Source organism: Nannospalax galili, unplaced genomic scaffold (genome assembly GCF_000622305.1).
Source record: "Nannospalax galili isolate Female #2095 unplaced genomic scaffold, S.galili_v1.0 scaffold803, whole genome shotgun sequence".
In the NCBI taxonomy this organism is placed as follows: domain Eukaryota; kingdom Metazoa; phylum Chordata; class Mammalia; order Rodentia; family Spalacidae; genus Nannospalax; species Nannospalax galili.
In genome coordinates, this window is record NW_008349354.1 from 1118177 (window position 1) to 1127276 (window position 9100).

The following is a 9100-nucleotide window of genomic DNA, read 5'->3' on the forward strand; positions in this document are numbered from 1 at the left end:
CTTTAAGATTGGATTTTCTCTTTGCAGGCCTATTTAACACATTCTTGATAACTAGAAATACCCTCACTTGACTTTTTTTTAAACAGTGTCTCTCACTATGTAGCCCTGACTGGAGTTGAACTTGAGGTGATCCCTCTGCCTTTGGGAATACAAACATGCTATCCACACCTAGTGCTCCATGTTCTCTCTTCACCTACCGTGATTTTTTTTTTTTAATGTCAGGTAGACTCAGTGCAGAGATGAGGTGCAGAGAACAGGGTGGCTGATGAAATATGGTCAAGAAGCCAGAAAAGGGGAAAGGGAATATTTTGACTTTTAGTTATTGATTCATTTCTACAGCAACATAGTAACCTTGAAATTTATATGCAAATCAAAGAAATCTTTATGATGTTGTATGCATGGGCCATCACTCCCAGAAGTCTACTTTGTAAGTTAAGAGGGTGATCTAGGTTTATTTCTGTTGTTGAGACATTGAAAACAATATCACCTTTTATAGCTGAATGTAGTGGTGCTCACCTTTAATCCCAGCACTCAAGAGGTAGAGGCAGGTGGATCACTGTGAAATCCAGGCCAGCCTAAGATTGTCTACATAGTGAGTTTCAGGCCAACTGGGGCTACATAGTGAGACTTTGTCTCAAAAGGAAAAAAGAATAAAATAACAAAAAGAAAATAATGTCATTTTATAAAAGATTTATTTATTTAATTTTACATGTATGAATTGTTTACATGTATATATGTGTACCACATGTGTGCAATGCCCATGGAGGCCAGAAAAGGGCACTGGATCCCCTTGGAACTGAAGTTGCAGTTGATTGTGAGTCACCATATGGGTTCTGGGAACCAGAGTCCTCTAGAAGAGCAGCAAAGTGCTCTGAACTGCTGAGCCATCACTCCAGCCCTATAATGTGCTATTCATGAAAAAGAAAATCATATTTTGTGGTCATGAGAAGTCCAACTCGCACCCTTTTTACAAAGCCCACTCTTCTGCATTTGTAGAGCAACTTCTTTGAATCAAGCCACTGGAAATTAATTTCTTCTATTAAATTTAAGATACAGGAAGTAGGACTGAAGCCACTGAGGTCACTTGTTTTATTCTCAGATTCGAAGTCTTGCAATCCCATTTGATTCTGAGCATAATGTCTTCACTGACACTTCATTCTGAATGTTGCATTGCTCTAAAAGAATTTGTCCTTGATTTTATGGCTCCTGATTTTATTCCATTGATAGATACTGAGTTAGGGTGATGTCATTAGAAGAATCTCCAATTTGAGAAAGGGTGTAATTGCCTGAAGGGAGAAAAGAAAATGAGATAAGTCATTGTGTTATCTGAATCAAACGTAGAATCAAAATGATAATCAGCCTGTCGGATATTAAGTTCTAGGACAAGGCTAGGAAAAGATGTAGAATATTCTTGGTTGGTTGAGAGCGATGGCACTTCGCTGACACAACAGAGCTTGCATTTGTTTGCCATCTCCTATTGGAGGTGAGAAACACTATCTTTTTCATCTACTGCTAGGAAATGAGGTAACATAGACTTAAAAGCCAATGCGAGCTATTGCAGAGAAGAGTCCTAGAGATCTTCTGCTTCTTCATTTCACTAGTGAGGAATAAAAGACTAGAAAGCGTGGTGCTGCCTTTAATCCCAGCACTTGGGAGGCAGAGGCAGGAGATCTCTGTGAGATCGAGGCCAGCCTGCTCTACATAGCAAGTTCCAGGCCAGTTGTGGCTACAGAGAGACCTTGTCTCAATAATAATAATAATAATAATAATAATAATAATAATAATAATAGCTGGAAAGGTTGAGTTTAAAGCACTCGGACTGGTTGGTGGCAGTAATAAGAGTCAGGATAGACTCATTTTCCAGACACTTAAAATGTTTCTGAACCTTAAATATTTTTTCAAACCTTTTTTTGTTTGAGAATTCACACATGCATATAATATGCTTTGATCAGTTCTACCTCAGCTCCCTCTCCTCTAATTCGTCCCCTATCTCCCCCATCATTTTTCCCTCCCAACTTCATGAGATCATTTTTTTTAAACCCAGAGTCCACCTAGTACTATTTGTATGTTCATTGGTACAGGGCCATCGAGTGGAGCATGGGCAGCCTCCCAGAGGCTATATCTCTGAAGAAAACTGACTCTCTCACCCCTATCAGCCTTCAGTTGCTAATAGCTCCTCATCGAGGGGTGAGACTTCAGGAGCCCCTCCCTCATCCATGCTGGGATTTTTGACTAGCTTGAACTTGTGCAGGTCTTGTGAGCAATGCCCAGTCAGATCCAGTAAATACTATTTTGTTGTAGACATCTACTACATCTGATTCTTGGAATCTTTCCATCCCGTCTTCCATGTTGATCCCTGAGCTCTGGGGTAAGAAGGTAGGATACAGGCGTCCCCTTTAGAGCTGAGCTCTCCTCAGTTGGCATTTAAATAATTTTGAAGAGGATCTAATAGTTGTTCATTTTCCCAACTTAATAATGATACTATAATTAATGTGAAATGGGGCTAGGGCTTTGGATATGACTGCCACTAAACCTGTTACACGTCTCCTCTTCCCATGTCCCACCATTCCTCCAAGAGTACTGGGATTCTTTGGAGTGTTTGAATATTGATCACCAGTTGTAACCAGTATATGGATACAAGACCAGTAGGTGGAGGGGACAGTGCTTGCTCAATTTTATCAGCTGTGGCTTTTTTCTCCCCTAGGACAGTTTAGTAAGGAATAGGTATCCATTACTGAGCACACTGAGGCATCCTCTCTGCTCAGCAGCTGGCACAGGAGGAGTGACTCTCCAATAAGGATGCAGTTGGGGTTGGTCTAACCATACTCCTCAACCCCAGAACCTTGATATTCAATGTGACTATATATATCTATAGTGTCTCTACTAGCATCAGATCCTTGGCATTGTTCTGGGTCACTGAGCACATTCCAGATGAACTCAGACAGCTGGTCATCTCATTTTTCAATAGTTTCTACTGAATTTTCTTCAGATCATGCATTCATGGTCTCTCTCCCAACCTTTTACAACCCCTGAATATATTGTAACTCACCTTTGTTTTGTAGTATAGTGAATGACTTTAAGCATTTAGGTTTGGTAAGTATATCTGAAGAGTTTTGCTGCATAAAGAAAAAACAATCATTTAAGTTAGTTAGCTAGATAATTAATTAGTTAGTTAATTAGAAATTATCAGGCTTGAAGGTCATTGAGAATAGACCCCCTCCTTCATAATCAGTTTTTGAGCATGCCTCCCATGTCTCTATTAACTCACTAATTAAAAAAAATATTTTATTTATTATTTTTATTTTGTGTGTATGAATATAATGCCTATATATATGTAAGTGCACCCATGTGCTATGCCCATGGATGTCAGAAGAGGGCATCAGATCCCATAGAACTGGAGTTACGGTTGGTTGTTAGCCACCATGTGGATGCTGGGTCCTCTGCAAGGGCAGCCAGTGCCTGCTGAGCCATCTCTCCAGCCCCTAACTCACTAATCCTAAGGAAGGGGGAAATGTTACAGTTAAGGAGAAAGGAAGCATTACAATTGCTAGTCTTTACGTTTTTAAATATATGAAGATAGCTACAGCCCAGACACAAAGAGGGAAAGTGAAGGTAGCAGAGTATGTCAAGGTGTATTAAGGGGAAATATTTCCTCTTGGTTAAACACGATACTTTTATAGAATTATTTTAATTTTTCTTTCTTTAATTCCTTCTAATCTGCTCTGTTGCATGATCTTGGTCAAAAGAATGAATCTGAGTTGTATCTCTGATCTTGAGTAAAGGTATTATTTTACAAACTACCAGCATTGTAAGATTACATACAAGCAGGAGGCCTTCAGGTAAAGAACAAAGACATTTCAATGTCCCCCTTCTTTAAGAGGTCATTCAAATCAGCTTGTTAGTCACTGGGACATGAAAATGCCCAGCAGGAAAGCTGTCTGTCCTAAACATGCTAAGTAGTAGTATAAAGCCTGCCTAAGCATGTAGGTTGTCATTATGGTCCCATTGGCTGTTGTCCATCCTCACCCCATGAGAGTGCTTCCCTCCCCAAAGACTCACTCTCAACACTTGAACGTTCCTCCTGTTATTCTTTAATGACCTCTATCCTTTACTTTTCCCTCTGTATCTCACCCGGATTCATTGAATGGTGCTCCAAAGGAGCCCAGGGGAAGCCAGAGTGAGATCCCATAACAGTTTGACATAAACAGTATTCTTTTGGTGGTGAGAATTTCCTGACTTCTTGATGTCATTAACAGTCTTTTATTTCACCTCCATCGTGTGTGATTCTCTTTTCTAGAATTTAGAGTCATCACCCAGTTTTTCATTGTCCAGATGAATTTTCTTTACAACTTCTAGCAGCAAACAAGGAAGTGGCTTTGAAGGAGACATTGCCCCTTTTCACATCTGTGCTTATAGTTCTTTGATTTACATATTTGTCACTAAAAGAACTTCTAGAAAAATAAATATTCATAGTAAAAATATCCTCTGGTAGAGCTTTGTCTCATTCTTGTACAATTTAGCATTCTGTTCTCTGAATAAATCCTTCAGGCATTAATGTAAAGATTATAGAGAATATAAAAATTTAAATACTGAATCATTAAACTGGAACATAACGTTTAAAACAAAGAACATGCGTTTTACTGGGGAAAATAATAATAGCTTTTTGATGCAGTATTTCCTTTTTTACTCACGAATGTATCATTCATTAAACCTGTCACACTGAGTGCCTTTCTTTGTCAGACACTGTTCCGGGCACTAGGAACTATGAAAGAAATTTCTTAAAAAGTACGTCACCTTCCACTGAACCTTCCACAAAGTTGATTAACTGATTAGAACTTCAGTCATGTTGGAATGCTGCAAATCCAGAGCTGGATTATCTTTGACATATTTACCCCATAATAACCATTAGCCCTCCCCTGTACCTGACCTAACATCATTGTGACTATTAGGTAAACCCTCTGGAATGTACAAAAGAGCATTAGTTTCCAACCAACCAAAAGGCTAACCATGCTGTTAGATAGCATCTGAGGCCTATAGCAGACTTTCTACTTTGCTGTAACCTGCTTACCTAATGTTTCTACCAAAGGACTTGAAAAGCGCCTTAATTTATGACTTCCTTTGTTCTGTTACTATACAAATTTAACCAAACAGATTCTATCTTGGAACATGGAATTTAAGGTAACCGAAATCTGTGTTTCACAGTCACAGTCACTGATATTTAGCTCTAGAATAAAGAAAGCATCTCTTATCCGCTTTGGAGCAAGAGTCGTAGTTTTTGTTTTGAGGGTTTTTTGTTTTTTTTTTCCTTAGACAGGGTCTCCCTGTAGCTATGGCTGGCCTAGAACTCACTATGTAGACCAGGCTGACCTCAATCTCACAGAGAGTCACCTGCCTTTACCTCCTTTGTGCCGAGATTAAAGGCATGCTCCACCATGCCTGGCTGAGAGTTGTGGGTGACAGAATATTGGAAGGAATAACTTCCATTCGGCTTTATATTCCTCCCAGCAAGGTAGCTAAACCGAGATTGGAGACAGAGGTTCCGCAAGGTCATCTCCCAAGCAGCCTGTGTATATGATCTTGCCAAGAACATTGTTGCCTTCCTCTTCCATCTCTCCTGCCAAATTTCAGATCTTCAGCATCCTTTTGAAGATCCCTCTGCCTCATCACTCCTTTACCATCTCCCAGTAAACTCTCAATATTATGACTCAAGCTCGTACATGCCACTGAAGTTGCATCAGTCAGATAGTTCTTGTGTCAAAAGAAGAGGTCAGAGACTGGAGAGATGGCTCAGTGCTTAAGAACATGTACTGCTTTTGCAGAAGGCCAGGGTTCAGTTCCCAGAAGCCGTATTAGGTGGCTTACAACTTCCTATAACACCAGCTCCAGGAGACTCCAACAGCTCTGGTCACCACAGGCTCCTGCATTCATCCGTATAAACCCTCATACAGATACACACCCATACACTCGACTGAAAATAATAATAAATTTTAGAACAGGAAAGGTTAATCCAGCCATCTTTATTCTGCCACTTACCCAGGAATCCTCTTGCATCTGTTATTTTACTCATTTGCCTTCAAACTCTCTTTGTTGGCTCACCCCTGCCCACACATGGACTTGTCCCACATCCTGAATTCCAACAAGCCCATCACTCTTGATCCTTTGTTTATGTTGATTCCCTTCTTCCCTTCTGTTTTTTCCCTTACAAGCTTTTAGACAGTAATATGGGTCTCATCTCTACCTAACTTTCTCATAATCCATAATCTGAGTTCCTGAATTTTCATTAAAACTTCCCCAGAAAATGACAGACACTCATGTTTTCTCTACAAAATGAACACCTATTTTAAAAAAAATGAAACCAGGCTTGATGGCTCACACCTGTAATCCCAGCACTCAAGAAGCTGAGGTGGGAGGATCATTACAACTTTGAGGCCAGCTTGGGTTACATAGGGAGACTCTTCTCAGAGGGGGAGAGAAGAGAGAGAGAGAGAGAGAGAGAGAGAGAGAGAGAGAGAGAGAGAGAGAGAGAGGCAGGGAGGAAGAACAGGGACAGCCAGGATTTCTTGTGCCCACTCTTGGACCACAGGGAGGCCAAAGGCAGCCTCAGCTTGTGCATAGAAAATACACAAATATACCACTGTGGTAATTTACTGGGAAGAGAGTCTCAATGAGGGATTGGCTAGATCAGGTCGTCATCCTACGTCTGTCTGTGGGGGATTGTCTTAACTATGTTAACTGAGGTAGAAGACCTGCCCACCATGGGTGGCATCATTCCCTCGACAGGGGATCCTGAACTGTGGAAGAGTAGAGAAGGTGAGCTGAGCACTCACATGTATGCATAAACCCTCTCTCTGCTCTTGACTGTGGATGTGACCATCTGCTTCAGGTTCCTGTCACCTTGACTTCCTTATAATGGACAGACTGCAACCTGGAATTGTGAGCAACCCCAACAAACCCTTTGTCCCCTAAGTTGCTTCTGTCAGGGTATTTTATTAGAGCAACAGCGATGAAACTAGGGCAATCACTTAGCCAGATAACAACAAGGGCAGCAAAATCTCATTTTTGTCACCCAGTTTGAAAACAAAATGGAAAGGAGTCACAGATGCAGAAAAAACACACTGTCGGTGACCATCAGCATCTACCCTGCTGTCTGAGGAGGGCTAATACTACATGTTAAAAATGGGGAGAAAAGATGCAGGAATATTTGCTTTTGGTCCTGTTGTGTATCAGGTTGGGGTGTTTTTCTGTCTGATTTTCAATGAAGAAAACTCTGGCTTCCTGCTCTGAAGGTTAGGGGTGTTCTGCCTCATTTTATTCACTGACATTTATTTTTTTCTGTAAATTCCTCCTTTTCTTCAGACTAGATAATAACATTTGTTTTATATCTTCTGGTTCTTAAGGATTTCAGTTCAAGACATAAAATCAATATCACAGAATGGAAGAACTTCTTTTAGCAATTAGTCCAGTTCTCAAAGTTGAGAAAATTTGGTCTCCAGAAGCTTTTTTAAGGTCTAAGAACCTTTTTTAAGTCTCACAGCCAATAAGATATGAGTCAAAACTACAGTCCAGGACTGCCAATCCATGGGCCACTGTTCCCCAAATTCATAGCAGGACTTTCTACTATAAGATGCAGACAAAGGAAGCTTTGTCAGTGCCCAGTAGTGATTTTTTTAATTGATTTTTGCTTTGTTTCATGTTATTTTGGGTTTTAATTTTTTAAATAGTTGTGTGTGTGTGTGTGTGAGCATGCCATGTGTATGCAGTGCCCTCAGAGGCCAGAAGAGGGTGTCAGATTCCTCGGAGCTAGAGTTGCAGCAATGGCAAGCCCAAGATGTGGGTTCTGGGCATCAAACTCAGGTTCGGTGGGAGAACAAGAAGTGCTCTTGACTGCTGAGCCCTCTCTCTTGGCCCCCTTTTGAATATTTGTGTTTTATTAATTTTTTTAGAAGTTCATAAATGGAACTGTATTTACATCATTTTTGAACTTCCCTCTCCTCCTTCCATGTTCCATCCTTTCAATTTCTTGTCCTCTTCTTTGATTATTACTGTTACATACACATACATACATATATAACATATATGCATGTTTTTGTAACATACATATAATATAATATATATACATATATAATATAAATATATGTATGTACATGTAACAATAATATAAGACATGATATATAATGGGTTACATATATGCACTATATATGTGTGTATGTACATATATGTGCATAATATACATACATATATAATTCTATATGTATATATAAGTACCATACATGTAATGTAATATAAATATGTGTATGCATTTATGTAACAATAATATAGTATAGAGTGCACTGAGTCCACTTAGTGGTGTTTAGGTATACACATGTGTTTAGGGCTGCCCCCTTGAGATTGTATAACCTATTAGGGAGGTTATTTCTGGAGAAAACTGATTCTTCCTCAATCAGGAGCCACTGATTGCCTGTAGCTCTTCATCTAGAGGTGGGACCCTGTGAAATTTCCCTCATCCACACTGTCAGGTCAACTGGTGTTGTCATTATACAGGCTTTGTTTAGACAACCACATTGTGAAGATTTCCTGGGTGCAGCTTCCCTGTCGTGTCCAGGTACACTATCCAGCAGCAAGCATTCTGGTCCTCTGGCTCCTATATCTCTGGCCTCTCTTCAAGGATGTTCCCTGAGCCTTTTTGTATGGGTTACACTGCAGTATATCAATTGGGGCTAGGCACCACAGGGTCACTTACTCTTTGCATTTTGGTAGTCCCCTCTGCTTTTTTTGAGACAGGGTCTCCCTGTAGCCACAGCTGGCCTGGAACTTGCCATGTACACCAGGCTGACCTTGATCTCACAGACATACACCTGCTTCTGCCTTCCAAGTGCTGGAATTAAAGGCGTGTGCCACCATGCCAGGCACCCTCTGGTGTTTCATCTTTCCCATGATATATTTGAACTATTTTTTTCCAAAGCTGGTCTTGAACTCCTGATCTTCCTTCCTATACTTCCTAAATGTTGGGATTATAGTCATGCACCATGACACCAAGGTTTGAGTTTTATTTTTTAAAGTTTCTACTGTTGCCTATATATATATATATATATATATATTT

General features: G+C 40.1%; 1 protein-coding gene across 1 annotated transcript in view; it reads right to left on the reverse strand.

The window, feature by feature from the left end:
• Positions 1-860: 860 nt before the first annotated feature.
• The window catches only part of Adgrf1 (adhesion G protein-coupled receptor F1), a 61791-nt gene continuing 53551 nt past the window's right edge, over positions 861-9100 (reverse strand). Inside the window, exons 14-15 of the mRNA XM_017801571.1 lie at positions 3050-3116; positions 861-1286 (exon numbers count right to left, since the gene is read on the reverse strand). Coding sequence (XP_017657060.1) covers positions 1213-1286; positions 3050-3116 — 141 coding nt within the window. The 3' untranslated portion in view covers positions 861-1212. The remainder of the gene's footprint in view (positions 1287-3049; positions 3117-9100) is intronic.